At 39.0% G+C, this 21,716-nt stretch overlaps 1 protein-coding gene across 3 annotated transcripts in view; it reads right to left on the reverse strand.

Moving 5' to 3' along the window:
• The window catches only part of CFAP58 (cilia and flagella associated protein 58), a 56,177-nt gene extending 36,026 nt beyond the window's left edge, over positions 1-20,151 (reverse strand). The window contains exons 1-10 of one of the 3 annotated variants that reach the window (XM_032695440.1): positions 20,101-20,151; positions 19,947-20,028; positions 18,080-18,361; positions 12,936-13,072; positions 11,048-11,204; positions 9,239-9,433; positions 6,943-7,080; positions 4,647-4,806; positions 4,334-4,416; positions 2,965-3,156 (exon numbers count right to left, since the gene is read on the reverse strand). In XM_032695440.1, coding sequence (XP_032551331.1) covers positions 2,965-3,156; positions 4,334-4,416; positions 4,647-4,806; positions 6,943-7,080; positions 9,239-9,433; positions 11,048-11,204; positions 12,936-13,072; positions 18,080-18,361; positions 19,947-19,955 — 1,353 coding nt within the window. In that variant the 5' untranslated portion in view covers positions 19,956-20,028; positions 20,101-20,151. Of the gene's footprint in view, positions 1-2,964; positions 3,157-4,333; positions 4,417-4,646; positions 4,807-6,942; positions 7,081-9,238; positions 9,434-11,047; positions 11,205-12,935; positions 13,073-18,079; positions 18,362-19,946; positions 20,029-20,072 lie in introns of all 3 variants that reach the window. The other 2 variants (XM_032695442.1, XM_032695441.1) reach the window with 2 other exon arrangements.
• Positions 20,152-21,716: the final 1,565 nt, after the last annotated feature.

Here is a 21,716-nt window from a genome sequence, read left to right on the forward strand (position 1 = left end):
ACAATGCCATCCCTTAAGCTAAAAAAAGATCAAGCATTAAAGTAAAATCTGAGGAACCACATGGACAAAATCCAGAAGAGAAGTCCATTTCCAGCTGCAGTTCATATCCTGTTCTCCTGACTCTGCTTGTGAAGGCAGCAGTTTGGGCTAAGATTCACATTTATATATCCAAGGGGAAGAATAAAAAAAAAAAAAGGTTTGCATCAAATAGTCAATAACTGCAAAGTTTGCAGTGGACAGTGTTGTCCCTTGCTTAGTGTAAAGCCTGTGAGGCCTAACTGTGGGGCAGGATTAAATAATTAAACATTCTATCAGGTACCTCTAACTAACTTCAAAGATAGAGGATAGCTAAACAAACACAAAAAATTTTATTACAGAAGCAGCAATACAATTCCAGCACACTGTAGCTGACTTCAGATGATCCCAGGAACTGCTTACAATGCAATACAAAAACACAGTCCTAGTTTATAACCTACTCCTGCCTTTTTCTCTTCTGTTGACACAAGCTGCCAATAGTAATAGCATGGAGAAGAAATCAATAAGGCGTGTTTTCTACCTCCACTATGGTGATCATAGGCTGGAGCAAGATTTGAAAGTAGGTCACTGCATTTGTAAGTGTTTTACTTGTGTTTGATACAAGTGAAATAAGACTATGGACAAAGTTTTCCGAGTTGTGCTCACTGGCTGGATGCTGACTCTGCTTATTCAGGAATTATTAAACCCAAATAATTCTTTCTTATAAATACAGAAAAGATACATGCAGTGTTTCACAACACAGCCCCGTGGGAGGCTGAGCATCCTCAATTCCTATTTAGTCGATAGCACACTACACCTCTCAGATTTGGCAAGGAGGGCCCAAAGCTAACAGAAAGTATTAAGTATTCATAGTTTTCTCCTGTATCCTCATAGCTTTTTTATCTGTACACCTAACTATCATTTACTGCTGGTTACCTGTTTGGTTCAATGAACCTACTCAATACCTCAATAATGGTCCTGCGCTTATTTGCTTACCCTTTTTTAAGCACTCTGAGAAATGCTGCCATGGCCTTAATGATATGCCCATTGAACATGAGGTTTTCCAAAAGATTATGTTAATTTTAAAAAGGAAATATATTTTTTTCAGTTTCCTGGATATGCTGTTAACTGTAAACTTACCATTTTAAAAGGCTTTATTTGAAGAAGAAACAACAATTAGAGAATGGTTTTGTGACCCCTCGGAAGACACAGTCGGGGACACTTCAGATGAAACCGAAAGATATACTTCACTGCCTCCTTTTAAGCAGCCTATACCTTCCATAGAGAAACTAACATTTCATAATTTAAGAATTTCAATTCAAAAAGGAAATATTCTACTAACAGTTGCAGGTCAGCAATACAGGTTACACAACAAAGAGCAAAGAGCAAATTTTTTTTCTTACTTGTGCTGGCTAATCTACAAGAAAGACTATTCAACAAGTGACACTGACTTAAAAATAGTACAAGTGAGCAGTCAGCCAAAGCAATAGATAGAAGAGGAACCTATGGATGAATTCTCACCCCTAAAATATTTTACTGTTGTGGATATAACTTTGCTGACTCTTCATCAGTTACTAGTAAATGATGATTTTGAAAGAGGAATTCTGCAGTTCTATAGATTCTGTCCTGCTATAAATAACCAGACAGCTTTCAGAGCCAGCATGGGTAAATCTTTGGACTTGGATGGGTTTGGCTCTTTACCACTCTTACACAATTCCAAAGATGTGCAGCAAGCTCCTGCAAAGCCAGTTTAGTGGTAAATGGTGATGAATGGACATTGACTGGCCATAGAGTCACTGCCCATCAGTACCTCATTCCCCACCAGCTGTGAAATGACTCTCATAGTTTTGCCATACTCAAGTTGCATAGATTAAAGAGCAAACTCAAATATTACCTAGTTGATATAATAATCCTGATCCTATGTCCTTCTTCTACCCTGTGTTTTGACTTGAAGGACAAGACTATTGTCTCACATACTTCTGTGCTCATACTTCTGCTCCTCACCTGTAAGCTGAGTCAGGAATTTAGTGAGCCAAGTCCTTTGGAAACTTGCAGCCACAATGCAGGCATCATTATACAAACAGCTCAAGTGTCATAAGCCATTTACTGAGCCTCTGCCTTATAAGAAGTGACAGAAAATTTGCAACCAAAGTGGCAGGGGAAGAAAAGACAAAGTAAATAACCAAACATTTGTTATTTTCACCCTCAAAATATTATGGACAACCCTAACCAGAACTACAAGAAAGAGCCTTGTAGTTCTGAGTGTTATGAATTAATCTCTGGCCCTAGTTTACAACATTCCTAACTCATATCTATCCTGTTAGAAATGCACCATGAGGGAAAGATGCAAAATATGACTTTGCAACAAAGACAAATCTCACTTTCATGGAATATTATTTCCAAGGAAATGATGAGGTATTCCAGGCAATGGAGCATATACCATTCAAAAATGATTTAAAAGCCCCTAGTCACCTGAAGCTAGAAAGGATAACTTTAAAGTGGAAAGATAGCAAATAACTTGTGAGTTGAAACCACCTGAAAGCTAATCCCAGTAAATCAATTAGCTTCTTGGAGGGCTCTTCAATGTGATAGTCAGCAATTAATGGAAGAGGTTAAAATCATGTTTCTGAGTTTACTCCATCAGGAATAAATTTATACATAATAATGAGCAGCAGGCAACACAAATTTTATGCAGTGTTTCTCTGCAGTTGCTCCTGGAAAACTTCTGTTTTGCAGAGCAGCTTGAACATGTTGAGATATTTTCACATACTTGGAGTAATCCTTCAAAATGCTAAGCCTCTTACAAAGATGTTGAGCACTGGCCTCAATTTTAGGACACTGGTAGTATGTAAAACAAGGTCCTTTGCAGATAAGACAGGACAATCAAAGAGTAATTGAGTTTTGAGAGTAGGACAGGAAAAAAACACTTGCACAAATAGCTGTTCCTACCTTCTCTTTGAGCTCACTGGTTTCATTGATGAAGCCATCTCTCTCCTTTTCCAATTGGTAAATAATCTTCCTTTGTTTCTGAGCTTCAATCTTATAATTCTGTATTTCTGCTTCCAAGTTCTGTTTTGACTGTTCATGGAGCTTCACCAAATTTATCTGCTTCTGAGTAGCATTTGTAGCCTTGATCAAGTTCTACAGAGAACAAAAAATAATGACTCCTGAGCTGAAAAGGCAATACTGTCACCACTATGACAAAAGCATGCCATTGTCAAAGTGGATTATGGACTTTCCAATGTTATTATCCGTTATCTAATTTGTTCAGTTGAAACACTTGAGCCTCAAATCTGATTTAAAAACAAAATCTCTAGCACAGCTGCTAAATAGAGCTTTTTCTGATTTGCAGTTAAAACACTAGTGTCTGTGCTACAAAAAAATTGATAGGATTGTTTACAAGTGGATATAACTAATGACCAGAAAAACCTTACCAGTTTTAAGGCATTTTGAATGCAAAGCATGCCAATAGCCAGTAAAATTAATAATAAAGCCAAATACTCTTCCTTCTCATGTATTAAATAGAAACTTCAAGGCAGAAAATAACTAAGCTTATCTTAAAATTATGCATAATGATTAAACAGAAAGCACCAAGATATCATCTTTACAAAATCAGACTTCTGGTCTGACTTTAAACTTTCTTTCCCTATACAAAACAAGTATTTGTTACCTGCCAAATCTGAGCCTCTGCTAGAGTCAAGACACAGGACAATGAACCTACACCAAATAAAGCACCTCAGAAATCATCTTTTGGCATTGAATTTAGTAGATTACACTTCAGGAATGCCCATAAACATGAGATGCTATCCTGCAGTACAACAACCTTGGGCTGATAGGAAATGATCAGTGTGAGAAATGGACTTAAAAGCAAGGACTAGTACTAACACACCCTGCCAAGCTGCTACGTGGTGTATCAACACTTTGGTTTCTTCCTTTACTAGCAAAGACTTAGTTTGCCTAGATTGATATTAAACTTCAAATGCTACAGAGTGTAAAAGCACACTCTTTGGATGCAATGAACTCTTTGGATACCAAATAATGGGTTTGCAGTAAAGGTGAGCACATGTCATATTTTTGAAGTACCTGATGGTTTACATGTTTATATGTTAAAACTTAGACATTTTCTGTGTGTTTACAGATACCACCACTATTTCAATGCACAGAAAAGAAGCAGTATGTGCAACTGCTAACAGAAATCTGAATGCTTTAACTTAACGTTATGTATTCCACAACATTTCTGTGGTGTTGTGAGTGTTTAAACTAAAGGTATTTTATTATCAAGCTGTGAGGTTTATCAGTGATACCAATACACACTCACCTGGTTTAGCATATCCCTTTCCCTCATAAGCCCATCTGTAGCTCTCTTGTCAATCTCTGACTGCTTTTTGGCTGATTCCAACTCTAGAGAAAAAGAGGAAAGAGAATAAATCCTGGGTTCAAAGTGTACAGCCGTTAAAAATGCAGAAACAACTCAGTGGACTTTTTTAAAAGCCTTGACTACAAACAGCTCTATTAGCTGTGAACAGATTTTACAACCCTAGGTATCAGCTAATGATGTTAATACATATTTGGGTATCTAGAAAACTTATCAAAACTCAGAAGACAGACCCACCCATCTGTTAGGCACCTACCTTTCTCCAGTCTGGATATTTGATTTTTTAGCATGCCTTTTTCATTTTCTGCATCAACTTTTTGTTCCTCTGCAGCACGCAGCTTATTCTGGATAACATCTCTCGTTTTGTTCAGCTTTGAAATTTCAAGGCGCATCTGAGTCGCTTCATCTTCTCTCTCCTACAGAACAGCAACAAGGAAAGGGGAGAGAAAGCATCCACAGAAAGAAAGAAGAAAATGCTTTTGCAGTTGGTATATATTTATTTCACAAAATTCAGGAAGTAAACATATAAATGCTGTGAGTCACCTGCAAGAAGATAATTAGCTAATTGGACAATATTAAAAAAATTTTACACAAAGCCAGCTAGGGAAAGGAAAATGATAATCCAATCTTACACTTAAGGGCTGAAGATGATCAATATAGAATACCCAGCTAATCCCCAGCAAACCTCACACAGCACTACCCAATTAGTCCTGCAGACTAACTCCAGCCAGCTCTAATTTCCTTTGAAGTAATAGGCACAGTGACTGTGATAAGAAAGATATCTGTAGTGTGGTCTGACTGCATGTCCCTAAGTAGCAGGTGCACGTTATTCCCAACTCCTTTATAACCTCTGTCTTTAAAGAAAAAGCATATGCATATGCTCTCATATGCTACACAACAGAGATAAAAATAATCAATCAAAACCCTGCATAACTGGTTACCAGGAAACACATCCAATAATCACAACAGGAATCAGTCTTTTTGCTTTTAAGAAGTAAATATAACTTCCTTGTATAATTCAGGGCCACTGTTGGGTTTTACAGCCATCACAGACTATAGTGTTCCACTTACAGCCTCAGATACTGATTCTGTGAGATGGGGAATCCTGGTATGAAAGTATCCTCTGGGAGGATGTGAATCTCTTCATTTTTTACTGGCAATAACCTTCAAGAGATTTAAGAGTACCCTCACAGTTCATGTTGCCCAACACCACAGTGGAGGCATTCAGTACACTGCAGGATGAAACTGCAAACACAATCCCTACAAAAACTGCATCTCACATCAGGACTGGGGCTCTCAGAAGCTTTAGCAATTGGCTTAGCTACTAACTGGGCAGTAGCTTCTATTTTTTTGTTCCCAGAAGTCCAGGTGCCTGACTTAAAAAGTTCCCTCAACTTTTCTTGAAATCAGGATAAGATCATAGAATCAAAATCCTATGACACTCTAGAGCCCCAAATGTAAGTCTCATTTGAGCACATTGTTTGTAAAGTTTTAAACAAGTATGGTATTGGTAGAAGTAATGATAACACTGGATAGCCCAGAAAAGACAGTAATTTTTTTTCAAATAGGTAAGAAAAATGTCCTTCAGTTTGCCTAAAAAATACAACAGAAAACAAGCCATCCTCCATTTAAGATCCAAATCAGAATCATCTGTGTTATATTAGTTACGAACTGAGCTTTTAATCTGTCAATGGTTAGTTTATCATTCTGACTAACAGGTACTATTGGCAAACAAACTTTTTATTTAGGTGAATTAGTTATACTTGACTAAAACTCAATTAGAAATTATTTTCTACCTGACTTTTCTCACGTTTAGTGTTTTAACCACAATGATGATACAAAATGCAAGATATGGTAGATAGATACATTTCCTTTTATCACAAGAGTTCTCAAAATACCCTAAAAAGCACGTGCAGGAATCATTTAATCCTTTTTCAACTGAAACTCACCTGCTTCTGAATTCTATGAAATGACTGTTAAATAATGGGAAGTAAGGGAAGAAAACCATTTAGATCTGAAAGTAAACACCATCTTGGTTACTTATATTTAATTTCCCCTACTGTGGAAAGGGAAAATTTTAGTGTTGAAAGCAATTCCCTTCAGTGGAAGCCATCCAGAACACCTTCATTATAATATATTAACATTTTTCAATGGGTTTTGGCAAAATTCAGATTAGGTTAATCATTGTAAGAAAGTCACTGCTCTTATTTGAAAATCTCACAGTCGAACCTTACATTTGTCAAAAGGGTGACATGCCCTTTATGAACACAGTGTGTTGAGCATTTTGGTTTATGTGTTTTACGAAACACAGCGCCTCCAGCATTACTGCTCCTACAGTGCCAGGTGAGATGCCTGGAGACTACCATGACCATGGTACTGCCATAGAAAGAATGGCACTAATTGTCAGGCACATCTACTCCTAAAAACTCCTCAGATTTCCTCCAAAACTGCCCATAAAGACAAGAACTGAAGTAATCCCTGTCCCCATCCAGTGGTAAGACTGTCATGGAAGTGATGTGGCTGATAGGATGGATGTACCTTCTGGTACTTACCTTTAGTTGTGTTGTCTTCTGGCTGACATCCTTCATCACCTCATCAAACATCGCACTGTGCTGTTCATTCTCTTGCATGAGCTTCTGATTTTTCATCTTAAGTTGCTCAAGTTCCTTACTAGCTTTTTCATTCAAGTTCTGTTAGATTAAAGAACAATCCTATTAATTCTTTTAAATCTCATTACGATATCTGCATATACATGAAGACAGAACCTTCCATCTTCCCTGGAGATAAAAGCTGTTACAGATTGTTGTCTGCTTAAAAACCATTCTTCACTGCTGATGAAATTACTAATGTGAAATATGATACATGTTCACATTGACTAGGGGAAATTATCATTTCTAATGAATAACACATTCAGTATCTTTTTTTTTTCTGGAAGCTTAGCTGGTCTCTATTGCAAGCGATAGATAAATATTTTACTTCTTGTTAGGCATTTGGCAACCATCACGTAACACAACTCGCTACATATAATTACTGAAAATGAGTATGAGATTCAAATTACTTCAATCATCAGAGTTAGGGGAGCTCTGTTTTATGAGCAAGCATCCTACATTAATATGCTGATAACATTTCTCTGGCTACATGGTTTGCTGAGACCAGGACACAAGTATTTTCCTCTTTAATTTGTCTTCAGTCAAACGCCTGGAACAGCGGTTTTGTGGTTTCTATAGAGAACATATTCTTCAATACTGCAGATACCAGTCTTTTCTTCTGCTTGATGGAACATCGCTTGCAGATAGTACAGATACAAGTGAGGAAAGAACAACCATCATATTTTTCACTCCAGTCATTAATGCATGATAAACTGATGAAGCTGGTATGTATTATGCCCTTAAAAAAACAACAAAGGAGGAGAAGGAGAATCTAATGTAAAAACAATGAATACTGTTTCTTGTAGTGTAAATGTCAGGATAACGCTGCTTCAGGCAATTCTTTATTGAGACTTGGACAGGGCTGGAATGAAGCTTATAGCAGCTGTACCAAACCACTACCACTGTCATGCAAGAACAGATATTTTATTATTAATTTCATGGGAATAAGAGCAGGCATCACAGACAACTACAATTCAGCTGACAAACAATAACCCGGTGACATCGCAATAGCTGTGTCCCTTTCTTTTGCAGATCTCTACCCTGACTCTTGCACAGTTGAGTAGCCTGTTGGACAGACTTCTAGGAAAAGAGAATGCAGGGCCTCCACAGACACCTTCAAGCCAGCACAGGCAAATGCAGAAGTCTGGTTAATTAGCCCAGGCACAGCACTTTATGTGAACTGCTGGTTTCCAGGACAGTTTGGACAATTGAATGCCCTTAAAATCTGTGCTTTGAATGGTTGAAAGGGACTATAAAAAGGAGGAAGAATGGAACAGAACTAGGAATTGTATATACAATGTGATTGTCATGGCAGATCATGGAGCTGCCCTCAAAAGCTGCATCAAATCAGTGATATTCAGAGAAATAATCAAGTCTTCTCTGTATCTCTTTATGTGAAGTATTTTACTGAGACTCCGTGTTGACAAAAAATTGGCACAGACCTCTTCACAATTTCAGGGACTAGAAGGGAAGAAAAAGCCATAAAAGTCATAAATTTACACACAACTCACAAGGAAGTTTCCCTTGAGGTAGGATTGGTTTACAGGGATGAGATCTACCCTGCCATTTACTTAAATTGCTTCTCTGAGAGTTTCTCAAAGTCTGGGGGAAATGGGGAAATGGACTGAAAACTTGAAAACTCACACACTTGCAGAACACTATGTCAGGACATTTCCAGATAAAGTTCTTAGAAACAGAATGAGGAAAATCAATCAAAAAGGTTTATGAAGACAGTTCTCTGCCCTTTCACAAAACTCTTCCGCAGGCTTGAAAGGTAGATAAAAAATACTGAGAAAAAGAAGAGAGAAGGAGATGGAGGTAAAATTTTTTACCAATGCCATTAGAGACAATCAATGGCAAAACTGGCAATACAGTCAGAAGTCCAGCCTGGCAGTCTTCTGTTACTATCATTAGATCATTCATGCTCTTCACATGTCTCATTTGCTGTGATTTTTTTCAAGATGATCTCTAACAATACCATTGCAATCCACTACTGATTTCTGTGAGGAAATCTATCTGAAATTTGTTAGCAAGCTTTACATACTTATTTATTTGTAAATTAGTACATATATAAAAACAAATATTTATTAAAATTTAATAACTTAAAATAATCTCCCTCCCTCTCTCTTCAGGAAAATCCATTTTCTACTTAATTAAACATCTGACTGTAATCTTAGATCTGATGAATACAGTACCCTACCTTCTGCTCTCTAAGATGAACCTCCATTTTCAGTTGTTCCTCTTTGCTTCTCTCTATTTGCTGCTGTAAATTCTGGATCTCATCTTGCTTTTTATCCATTTCAGCTAGAAGATTTGTCAGCTCAATCTCCATTTTTTCCTTCTTTCGAGCCTCTCGTAGTTCCTCATTCTGACGCAGCTGGATGTCTTGTTGAAGCTATAATAATAGAGAAGAAAACTGTTTTAAGTTCTTCTGCCTTTGACTCAGGAAAACAAGTCCTCTCACCGCTCTTACTATGCTTGATTTTGGAAACAACAGCTTCTATATTACTATACCCACTACTACATGGAATATGCCGGATCTCCTCAGAAATAATTATGTTCTCTAATGCTTGAACAAAAAATTCTGCATGAGGGAACCTATTTATTGATGACAAGAATTTGTTAAGCACCAGTTAGTTCACCCACACGGCAGGGTCTGATACAGTTCAGACATAAAAGTATTCCTCTGGAGATTCAGTGGCACTAATGTCTTTTCTGTTATAAGTGGTACTTTCTGAATGCAGCATTAAAATTAATTAGGGCTTGATGTTGTATTGCAAGGATTTTTACTTTTCTATCTCACCAGCAGAAACATTTATTACACTGATATTAAAGGAAAGCGAGACGTGTCAGACCAGTGCTCATTTTCACAATTGATCTCAATGTTTCTGCTCTCAAAGTTCCTCTGTGGGAACTTTAAAAGAGGAGCTTTTTCTCACATTTAATAGACTGTCTTGTGACTTCTGCTCTCTCCCTCCCCAAAAATGTGATGGAGCAGAATCAGCAGAGAAGAGACGCAGGGGGCTGATCCACATGGAAATACTCAAGTTCAGCAAGGACCAGCAATTAAAATATGTTCTTTGCTTAAGGATTCCTCCCCTCTGAGCTCACAGAGGAAAAGTTACCAGAACTGACAGGGTCTTCAACAGGATCTTCAAAAGGACATTGTCATTTAAGCAGTCTGAAGGGGAGAATAATTCCATACTGGGAGAATGGGAGGTGATTACAAATGCTGCAACAATCCTGTAAATTTAAGGGCTGATGAAGTGAGTATCAGAAGATTAAGGCTGACAAGATTCAACAGGTTGTGACAGGAGTTTCAATCCTCTCTCTTTTCTCCCATGCCCAAAATGCTGTCAAGAAAACACAGATTTTATATTCTTTTCTAATACATTCCCATTCATCCACTTTAGAAACAGAAACAAGTTCTGGGCATGAAACCTAGACTGATCATTACTTTCTTATTTGTGATTAATAAAAAACTGTAAGCCAAATGTTTTTTCTATCTCTTCTTTGTTCTTTTATTCTTTTCTGCTCCTCCTTTCTTCTGATGTCTTGCTTCAGCCCTTGCTTATATTCTGTTTTAAATTCTTTCATTCCTCATTATTATATTTTTACATTTGATGTGTCAGAGTTCTGTATACCATCTTCCATCCTTTTCTACTTTCTCTCCATTCAATGGCTATTTTACAGATCCTCATCCTTCTGTATCTCTAGCTGCTATACACATTTAAAGGAAGCTATACATATTCATATTCAGGCAAAGCAACCTTGGTCTCATTCAGGGTATTGGGAAGCTACAGAAGCAGCTGGTACATGACAATACACTTTGTAAAGGACACAGTCTGGAAGTACAGAAAAATCATTCACAACAGACTCCTTTCTGAGCACTCCTCATGTTTGAGATGTGAAAGAACAGGGACCATACTAGTCAATGGAGATCAATTGCAGGTGTGGAGAAAGGCTCAGGACAAAGCCTAAAAATCACCACCCAGTGATTGGTACAGACCTGCAGAACAGATTGCTCTGCCTCATTTTTTGCCTTCTCTGCTTCCTGCTGCTGCTCTGTGACTTCAGCAAGACTTTGACGTAACTTCACAACTTCTGACAACAGTTCGTCTCGCTCCTTTGTTACTTCTTCTTGAAGTTCTAGCAGTTCCTCGACACTGGAAGGAAGAAAACAATAATCAAGCAGTGTCACAGGCCATTCCTGTTCTTCCTCCTATGCCAGAGCAGGACCCTTGTGAAAAACAAGTGTTTAAAAGTAATTTGTTTCATTTTAAACTCCTCTGGTGGTCAAGTGAATTATATGCTTTATCTACTGTGATACTTATCACCACCAACCAAGTCCAATAAATCACTCTTTCTTGCTATATAACATTCTCACGGGTATCAATAAACCTTCAGTTTCCCAAAAAGGTAGCAGGAAACAAAATTCCCTCTTGTCTGCTCACTACAAAATTACTTAGGGACCAAAAATACCAGTGCCTCTGCAGTTTACCTGACTGGACACCTAACGAGGTTATGTCTTACAGTCACATAACGTAAGAATAAAACTGACTCTCTGTTTTGACACATTTACAATATGAAAGAAAGTCTAAGCCCTGTGGGTTCAAGCTCAACGTAAAAAGCAGCCTTATAGTTCTAAAAGACAATAGGGTTTTCAGGGCTGAAATCCTGCAAAGGAGTTACCTCATCTATTGGCCTTGTCCCTGGGCAGGGTATTTAAGCATGGAACTGAGGGCAATACAGAAAGAACTTCAAGAAGAAATTGTAAGTAGGCAGGTCTCAGCAGCCTGAGCAGAGCTGGAAACAGGAGTGAGGTGTTGGCAAAGTAATGGCTCCTGCCTCTTGCAAGAAAATGCAAAAAGCAGCCAGAGAGAGATGCCTTTAGGGAAAGTTACACAAGGGAAGACTTAATGACCAAGCCTTTAGGTCCAAGGAAACCTGTTAAAGAGGTTGAGAACATTTCAGGGACAAATGGTGAAGGAATGGATTTCTCTCGGACCCAGGTGGTCTACTGCTGGCACTTTCCTTGGAGGGGAAGTGTTTGAGCACACTGAAGACCTTGCTCACAGATACAAGTTGCTTTTTTGCAGCCTGGATATACAGTGCATGCAGAGATGAGCATGCCCCATGTATATCCTTTATGTATAATACAAATAAATACCTTTAATTGTGTCAAGCCATAACCAGCAGGGCCAACCATCAGTAATTTCAACAGAAAGTGCACAGGTCACAGGGTCAATACACTTAATCTCGTATTTGAGTTTACATTAATCTTACAGCAATAAGAAGAGTCTGAGGACCTGATACTACAAACAGTAGAATTTGGAGGGCTTCTGAGCAGCTCGAGGATGATTATTATTTGCAAACTGTAGTGGTTAGAGGATCCACCTCAGACTATGCCTCTCTATGCAAAAGTATCTGGTTTAAAAAAACCCAAACATAATCTTCAAAGTGTATAGGAACGAGAACACAGACAGTGTTAATGCCTTATAACAAAGCTAGGAACAGAGAAGAAATCAAGTCTCCCACTTCCTTGACTTGACCTTGCTGCTGTAAAATGTGAAAATGTTGACAGTATCTCTCTAAGACAAAGTATGCTGAAATGCTAGTCAGATAAAACAATATGACACATACTGAGAAAGTGCATAATATTGATTTTTATTTGATCTCTCAGTTTAATCCAGTGCTGAATGAACTCACTCAGAGCCTGATTCTGTACTTGCTCACTGCATAAACACATGGACAAATAAATGTGTATTCATGAGAAAAGTAAAAGGCAGAAATGATCTCTCTGTTTTTTAGTATCTTTGTAGGGTTTAAATGGCTTAATAAGGTGTAGAATGATAGAAAATCAAATTAGGTTTTCCCTCTTCCTGAGGAAAACTTACTTGTACTCCTGTCCAGCTCTTTCCTTCATTAAATTATTTAGGCGTGCAATTTCCTTTTGCAGTGAATTAATTGTTTCCTTTGCTTTCTGTTCCTTCTCATAGGCTGCATCCACCATTTTCCAGGACTTTTCAAGCTCCTAGGAACAAAATGGAAAACAATTACATAGATTAATTTGTGTTTAAAATTAACCACAAACTAAAAATTAATTGCCTGGCATTTTAGTTAGCTGAGAAAATAGGGTTTTGTGTCTTTTCATGCTTAGGTTCCCAATAGTTCCCATAATTGGTTATCTTTTTTGGGCGTGAGGGCATAGCAAACATTTTGAGCCATTCAGGCTATGTCAATTTACATCACAAAAGCCCTAATACATTTCTATTAACACACAGATCTGAGCATTATCAAATCTCACTCTACGAGGCTTTGATCATGTGAGTACCACTAATATCTAAAAATTTACTGAAAATTCAGTGCCCACAAAGGTACCACCTACTTAAATAGCTCATGTCTAGAGTAGAAGTCTTATTAGCTGTTAGGACAGTGAACATCTAATTTGATTTGGATGAGAAAAAGATGTTACTTGACTTTTCTGTCTCTTTGTTCATCTTCATCTGTGAAGAGGTAGCGTATTTTGATTTTAACTACATATTTAGACAAGCCACAACTCCTATGCCAAATTTCAGCACATGGAGTTACGTGAATGACAGATTTCTGTGCCTCTCACAAGTCTATGGTTTGATATCCACAAACAGCATAGGGGAGGAAGGTTCACTTAATTTTTTAACTTCCCCTGCATCTCTCTCCCTTGAATCAGATCCTTATGAATCAAAAACAAGCCTTACTTCTTGCCAGGTTCAAACCAAGCTCCTACCATTTCTGGAATCCTGTGCTAAAAAAAGCGCATAGATTCAGAAAGCGACTGGACTGGAAGGAAAGTTCCCAAAGACTCAGTAAATAATGAAGACACAACATTTGTCCCTGAGCTGCAAATCACAGCATGATGTTCCCTCTTTCACACCCTTTTGTCAGCTGGCTCCTATTGGAGTTCTGGACTTGACAGATTTGTACAGATTTAGACCCCAAGTGTGGCTGTGCAGTTCTCCATTAGCTCCAGGGTCTCCCCAGGGAGGGCTAAAGAGAAACAGCATTACATCAGGCCATAATATTCCTTTCAACTCCTGCTTGCATCATATGAAGATGGGGCAGGGAAAAAATATTTTTAAAACCACTTCCACAATGAAGAAAATAAAATAATTTAATTTATATCAAATTGTTTACAGAATTATTTATTGTCCTGAACATCTCTGATCCTACAAAAACCTCTATATAACATTAAACTCTAAATTATGACACCTATATTATGGTATGTTGTTAATATATTTATCAGACCATTAAAGACCAAATAAGTGTAATATTTAGCTGTTTACTGCCTAAATTAAAAATTCAAGTTATCAAACCAGCAGAGGTAACAGGCAACCAGATTTTTCTGAAAAGATTATACAAAATATAACATCTGCAGCCTCTTCAAACTGCAGAGGGAATATATTTTCATTTTATTTATTCAACTAGTTCAGCATATCCAAATTTGGGAAACCATCTGGAACTTAATGATCAGGAATGTTTGCTCTTCTTTTTTTTCCCCCCAAGCTATGATAAAAGTTAAATGGTGGGCTTTACTTGTTCAGAAATTCTGAAAGAGATTTTAGTTAATTAAATTCACTATCTACAAGGAGTATTTTCATTACTTAATAAATTACTTAGTTCAAAATTTAGTTTGAAAAATGTGCTTTTTCACTTAAGTATCAAGCACATTTAAATAGTTTTAAATACTAAAGTCAATTTGTCTTATACATTTTGAGTTCTAATTTGCATTCAAATACAGCAATGATCACACATAAAGGATTAAGTATAATCTAGTAAATAATACATTTTTCATTTATTATTATCTTACATAAAAATGTTCAATTATGAAATTTAAATAAATGCATGTTAGACTGAAATAATGGCATGAAGACATAGTGCATCATGTTGTATAGCAGAGGAGCATAAAATATAACTGTAAATAAATATGTTTCAGATTTTTCAACCAATAAGAGGCAACCATCCTTTCCCTATAAAAACGCAAATTGAAAGTAAGATTAAAGCTGATTACTTAAATCAAAGCTTCCTGCTGGCTGATTAGACTGTGATTAAAATTGGTGAATTAAATCATTACGATGGGAGTTATGGGGGATAGAACTGGGGAATAAAATCAATATGCTCTCTGAGAGGCTCTACTGGCTTCAGTGAGTATTTTGTTCTGGTATTTGCAAAAGTGATCCCCTGAAGTCAATAAGGCCATTCAGATAAGCAGTGATTTCAGGTCTCCCTAAGGTGTGCTTTTTGAACTTCATCTTACTTTTGATGTGCAAAACCAATTCTACTGAATTTGTATTGATAATACCAATATTTATCAATAAATTTAGGAAGCACAGGTGATGGCTCCATTATTAGTCAAAATCTAAATACGAATTTGCTACAGATTTCAGCATCAGCAAAACTGGGTTTTGTTGTAGTTGCTTCTTCGTTGTGTCTTTTACTGTGAAAAGCGGATCAACAGATCCTTCAACTCCAAAAGTAAAGAGGAGGAAATTTGATGATGGAAGCCTTCACTGAAAAAATATTCCCATTGTTACTAAGTGGAGAGGGGAACTGAAAGACTGCAAGCGTATCAGTAACACTGAGTAACTGCAGTATTCTGTTAGGTAACACGCTTGGCAGTCTGCTGCATAATTAAAGAATGAAGTACACTGAATATTTGACGTTAGAATCATTCAAAAATTTTTGGAGAAGTACTGAACTCTGGAACTTGTGAAGCAGAATTCATAAAGCATGATTGCCTTACTTTATTTTCATTAAATACCCCAAACATCAGTTTCATTGCTCAGAACCTGAGAATTAATGAAATGCTTTCTTAGTATATTGGATTGATACGCCTGGAAATTGAAAAGTTGGTAATTCCAAGCAGGGCAGTACAAGCTCCTATAAATTCCCCTTCTAGCATTCTTCCAGTGCAGACTCACGGATCAGTATCCCTACCCATGAAAAACAGAATTGTAGTCCCTTCTTGATTAGCTTGGCCCTTTGCTCCTTTGATAGGACTTTAAACAGCAGACTGCTACGTCCAGTTTATTAAAACTACAAAACAGAGCCCTGAACAACCACCAGACAATAGTTACCAGCTATTGATTATTACTGACCTGAGTCCCACCAGCCACTGATCTGTGTGGTTAACCCCTGCCCCAAACAAACCCCACTGATTAAAACCAGGCTTTCACACGGAGAAAAACTTTGCTTCTGTAACTTCTATTCATATATGAAACAGTGATCTAGAAGAGGAAGGCTGTGCTCCTGTTACCCTAATGACCCATCAAGTCACTGAGATTTAGGGCCTTAATTTGAAGAAACTATGCCATTTTTACGGGAACAGCACCATCAGGATTATTTTATCATTTATAAATAATTAAATTGTGGGACAGATTGTTTAATTTAGCCCTGAAGAATATCATCTTGGCTACTTTAGCACTTCAACTTCTCTCAACACTTATCTTGTGAAACACTTTTTTTGAATATTAGTAAGATTGCAGTGAAATTCTAGAGCTGTAATAGAAACTCCCTTCAGAAAGGAGAATAACATGGAAGATGAAGGGTATACCAAGAACATTTTAAATTATATCCAAATAATTTCTGAACATTTAAGGGAAAGACTAATTCTCATAACCAAACTGAAAAAGTATCAGTGCTGTATACTAGACTCACAGCAAGCCACTAGAATTGAAATGTCACAAGTGCATTGCAAATAATTTCTAACAAGATCATATTGTCAAGCAGTTTTTTCATTAGAAAGTCTCTTAACAGGTCTAAGAGTAGGCAGTATGGTGAAGCCATACCCTGCCTGAGCTTCAAATTAGCTGCTGAAGTTGGAAAGGCTCTTATTTTCCCAACACTTCTGCTCCTCAGTTTTATGATGTTACTAAGACAATGTCTCAGCTTGGGAACATCTTGAAGGATCACCTCTGCTACTGTTCACATGTTGAGTATTGCCACGTAATAGCAGAAAGAAAATCAGAAGGATCACTGTGGTTCCTGACACTCATCTACCAGGTTTTGATTAGAAGCAGTGAACATCAACAAAATTTTCTACACCTTTCCTCCTCCTTGAGGAGGCTCTGAGCAGTACCATGGGTTTGCAAGCTGCAGCCATAGGATGACAGTGCTGCTATTTCTATTTACTCTAAGTGTATTTTCTTCCGAATTCTAAGGACAAGAAACTTCATTTCCAAGAACTTGTATTTCTGTAGTGCTCATAAATCACTCTGGATTGCAACGCTGAATTTATTTTACTGGAACAAAACACTTTAGTGTAAGGCACAGAGGCTTCTCAAGTAAATGCTAAATTAAATGCTGTCTAGGTATCACAGGCTGTTTTTAAACCATCAGAATGTGAGAAGTTCCAAATACAGACTTCTGATCATTTGTCAGCTTTAGGTTTCTGATGGTCAAAACTCACTGTAAGCCTAAAAAAACCATCATATATTTTCAGTGACCCAAGCACTTTGATTTGACAGAGTTCAAATCAGTAATAATAAAGAACACATCCAAGTAAATTAATAAAATAACACTGAAATGCTACATAGGACTCCTTTTCAAAAACACTGTGAAACATTAATTTATATGAGTTGTCACTTCCCTGGCCTAAAGTCCATATTTCAGCAAGAAATAGATTTTTTCTGTTCTGGCAATAGTTAATATGCAAGAAGCCCTTCAAAAGTATTAATGAATAAAAAAACTGTGTATTAAGTTGAAAATGTGCTATTTTACGGAGGGAAAACTTAAACAAAATCTATTTGTGAATATTTGAAAGCTGATGGAGTTGGTTTATTGCAAATAAACGTAGAATTAGACTGAGACCTGTAAAAACACCAGGCTGAGAAAACAAAGCAGTTGGTAGCAAAGCAGAGGTTAAACAGCTGGAGATACCAGCTCTATTTTTCATTCTCCAGCTAGTTCTCTACATAAAACAAAAGTGTTCTTGGAGGTGCTTTTCGCATTATCATGTGTTTCATTAACAATTTCAGAACGTATTTCATTTTATTCAAAACTTTACCGTCTTCAGTGATGATATAGTTTCCTCATCATCTTTAGAGAGCTTTGTGAGCACAGCTACTTTAGATGACTTCTCCACAAGCTCAGCACTCAGCTTCCTGCATTTGCCCATGAGATGCTTTTCATTTTCACGAGACTTCTTCATAACAGCAAGGAGCTTCTCATATTCCAAACGGAACTGTTCCAGAGCTTCATCTCTCTTAAGCAGACTGATGAATTCTTGGGAGTCTTTTTCCAGTGCTTCGAAGGCACTTTCTTCTAGATATGGTTTGTCAGACTTTTCCTGAGTGAAATAAGGTAATCAACAAATCGGAGGAATTCAACATCTCACTTATGACCCCAGAATATAAAAAAGTAATATACTGAGTGGGTAACAGCTACTAAGAAATCAGGACAAAATTTTCTGTAATAACAGTTCTTTTGCTAACACGATATGCATATTGCAGGCTATTTTTCAAACACATCTCCCCTGATTTAACTGAAATAACCTGTGCTTTAACAGTCAGACTTCTTGTAATTGAGTCCCACAACTGCTTTAAAGATAAGTCTACAAAACACCATCATTGTGATAGCATTTGAATAATGCATCAACCATTGAGGAATTTTAGTATTTTAGTCTCAGGTCTGCCCAGTTCTCTTCCCTCTAAAGTTTGATTAGTTTATGCTTTCCATGCAAATAGTGCCAGCAAATCACTTGTTGACAAGTGTATCTGAAAGCTTCAGTAATAACAATGCAAGCCAGTCCTTCCTCTGCAGGAAATACTACTGTTAAATCTTTCACAGAGGACATTTTTTTTATCTAGCTCAGTTGTGCCAAAACCTTACAAGCATATCTCAGAGATGGTCTCACTTGGACAGGAAAGCAGCTCTCCTGTTAGCACAGCCCTGGCGAGTCCCCATCCCAAAAGACAGGCAATGAAATACACAGTTCCCACAACCTTAAAAATTGGCCCTTATGACTTGAAATAAAGGTCAGGCCATGCGACACATTGAGGTAGAGAGACCAGTTCCAAGTACTCCTTCTCGCCAAGACTCTGGTTTGGGGTGTCTTCTTCTGTCAGACTCTTTAGTGGGAAAAACACAGGCTAGCATGGAAGGGCAATCTGCAGTGTGAGGCTGAAACTTATTGCCTCCTCCTCAAGCGTGCTCTGGGACTCACAGGTTTCTTCTTATTTCATCCTCCTCTCCAAACCACAGAATCAGGGAGGGAGGGACCTCGAAGATCATCTCATTTCAACCCCCATGCCATGGGCAGGGACACCTTTCACTAGACCAGGTCCCTCAGAGCTCCATCCAGTCCGGAGTCGAACACTTCCAGGGATGGGGCATCCACATCTTCTCTGGGCAACCTATTCCAGTGCCTCACCTCCCTCACAATAAAGAATTTTCTCTTAATATCTAATCTAATAATCTAATCTAATATCTATCTAAACCCACTGACTTTCAGTTTGAATCCATTCCCCCTTGTCCTGTCACTCTATGCTCTTGTGTAAAGTCCCTCTCCAGCTTTCTTGTAGGCTCCCTTCAGGTACTTCAGTTTTGATCCTGTTTACGTTTGTGATCGTAAATAGAGTTAAGACTGGCAATAAGCGGGGCGGCAGGGGGCGAAATAACACCTACGATCTTAAAAGTAGCAGCTGTTCCTAAGATACAACTGCTGTTACTGCCTACGTACAAGTAGGCTAGTTGCTCTTGCTTTCAAAGCAGGACATAACTGAGCTCTGCTCACACGGGTAACCCCTACACATAAACATGGCTTATGGATACAGGTGATGCACAGGTGATGTTGTTGGGCTTATCCTGAGGTACAGCCTTCATCCTGTCCAAACAAGGGGCGGGGAAGGGAGGGGGCAGAGGTTCCAGGTTACCTCAGCCATGCTGCCGGCGGGCGGGGACAGCGAGGCTCGGGGCTGAGGGTCGGTGCTGGTGGTTGTGGCTGTGCCGATGCTGATGCTGGCTGGTGCCGGTGCCGGTGGTTGTGGCTGTGGCAGTGCCGGTGCCGGTGGCTGTGGCGGGGTGGCTGTGGCTGTGGCGGTGCCGATGCCGGCCCGGGGCCCGGCGGTGCCGAGGCCGCGGCTGAGCAGCGAACCTCGCGTCGTTTCGTAGCAACGGCGGCAGCTGCAGGCGGGGCCGGGCCGGCCCCCGGGGCTGCTCCCCGGCCATGGCCCCGGTCACCCCGCGCCCGAAGCGTGGATTTTCCTCCCAGGGCTGGCCATCTTGCTGTTGGAGTTCAGTCGGGGTTTTTTAACTAAGGACACCGAGCGCTGTTTGCCCTCCGATCCGAAAGGCTCGGAGCTGCTCCCCGAGGCAGCAGGATGGAGCAGCTCAGTCAGAGAATCACAGAATTGTTGGGGCTGGAAGGGACCTCTGCAGATCATCCCGTCCGACCCCCCTACCCTGGCAGGGTCACCTAGAGCAGGTGACACAGGAACGTGTCCAGGCGGGTTTTGAATGTCTCCAGAGAGGGAGACTCCACACCCTGCCTGGGCAGCCTGTCCCATTACTCTGCCATCCTCAGTGTACAGAAGTTCTTCCACATATTGAGGTGGAACTTCTCGTGTTTTAGTTTATGGCCATTGCTCCTCGTACTGTCACTGGACACCACCAAAAAGAGTCTGTCACCATCCTCTTGGCACCCAACTTTGAGATTTATATGCACTGATGAGATCCCCTCTCAGTCTTCTCCACACTAAACAGGCTCAGCTCCCACAGTCTTTCCTCGTATGAGAAATCTCCAGACCCCTCATCATCTTCGTGGCTTCCGCTGGACCCTTTCCAGTATCTCATTATCTTTCTTGTACTGAGTATGCTTGACGCAGGGTCCTGTGGAAGGTGATAAATGGGGATTTGTGCAGTTTTGAGAGGACAAATCATAGAACCACAAAATGGTTTAAGTTGGAAGGGGCCTTTAAAGTCATCTCGCTCCAACCTCTCTGCCATGGGCAGAGAATTCCACTAGACCAGGTTGCTCAGAACACATCCAGTGTGTGTCCAAAAATTATACCCATTTATTGAGACATTCCCACGAGCTTCCTGGTCCAGTTGGAGATGTCCCTGTTCATTCCAGAGAGGTTGGACTAGAAGACCTTTAAAGGCCCTTTCCAATCCAAACTATTCTATGATTCTACTCTATGTTTTTCAAACTCCCAGTGATTTGTGTCCTGTTAGACTCTGTAAGGGTGACTGTTTAGGCTGGTCTTCATGATAACTTCCATTTGAGCTAAATTAATTCAAACTCTACAAGTTCACCCTCATGGTAGCTGCAACTCTAACTGCAGTGCATACAGAGTAGGGTGACTGTGTTAGGAGTCTGTCGTAACTCGTGCTAAAGCCCATTTTTGATAAGCCAGTCATCGTGCCTTAAAACATCACAACTCATAGCACATAGTGGAACCATTAAGTGGAACCAGGACAAGACTCAAATGGTCATATTGAATTCATTCCACAACAATTAATATTAACAACAGAATGCCTCGACAGCTTCGTGACCAAAGAGCTGCACTGACACTCAAGAGGACACTGGGGTTTCTGACCTTAGCAAGAATTTACTGTAACTTGAGACCAGCCACTTAAAATTAAATTCCTTATTGAGGTGGAAATAACCACATCTGCCATCCTGCAATGGTGCTGTGACTGTC

Source organism: Chiroxiphia lanceolata, chromosome 8, assembly GCF_009829145.1.
Source record: "Chiroxiphia lanceolata isolate bChiLan1 chromosome 8, bChiLan1.pri, whole genome shotgun sequence".
Taxonomy (NCBI): domain Eukaryota; kingdom Metazoa; phylum Chordata; class Aves; order Passeriformes; family Pipridae; genus Chiroxiphia; species Chiroxiphia lanceolata.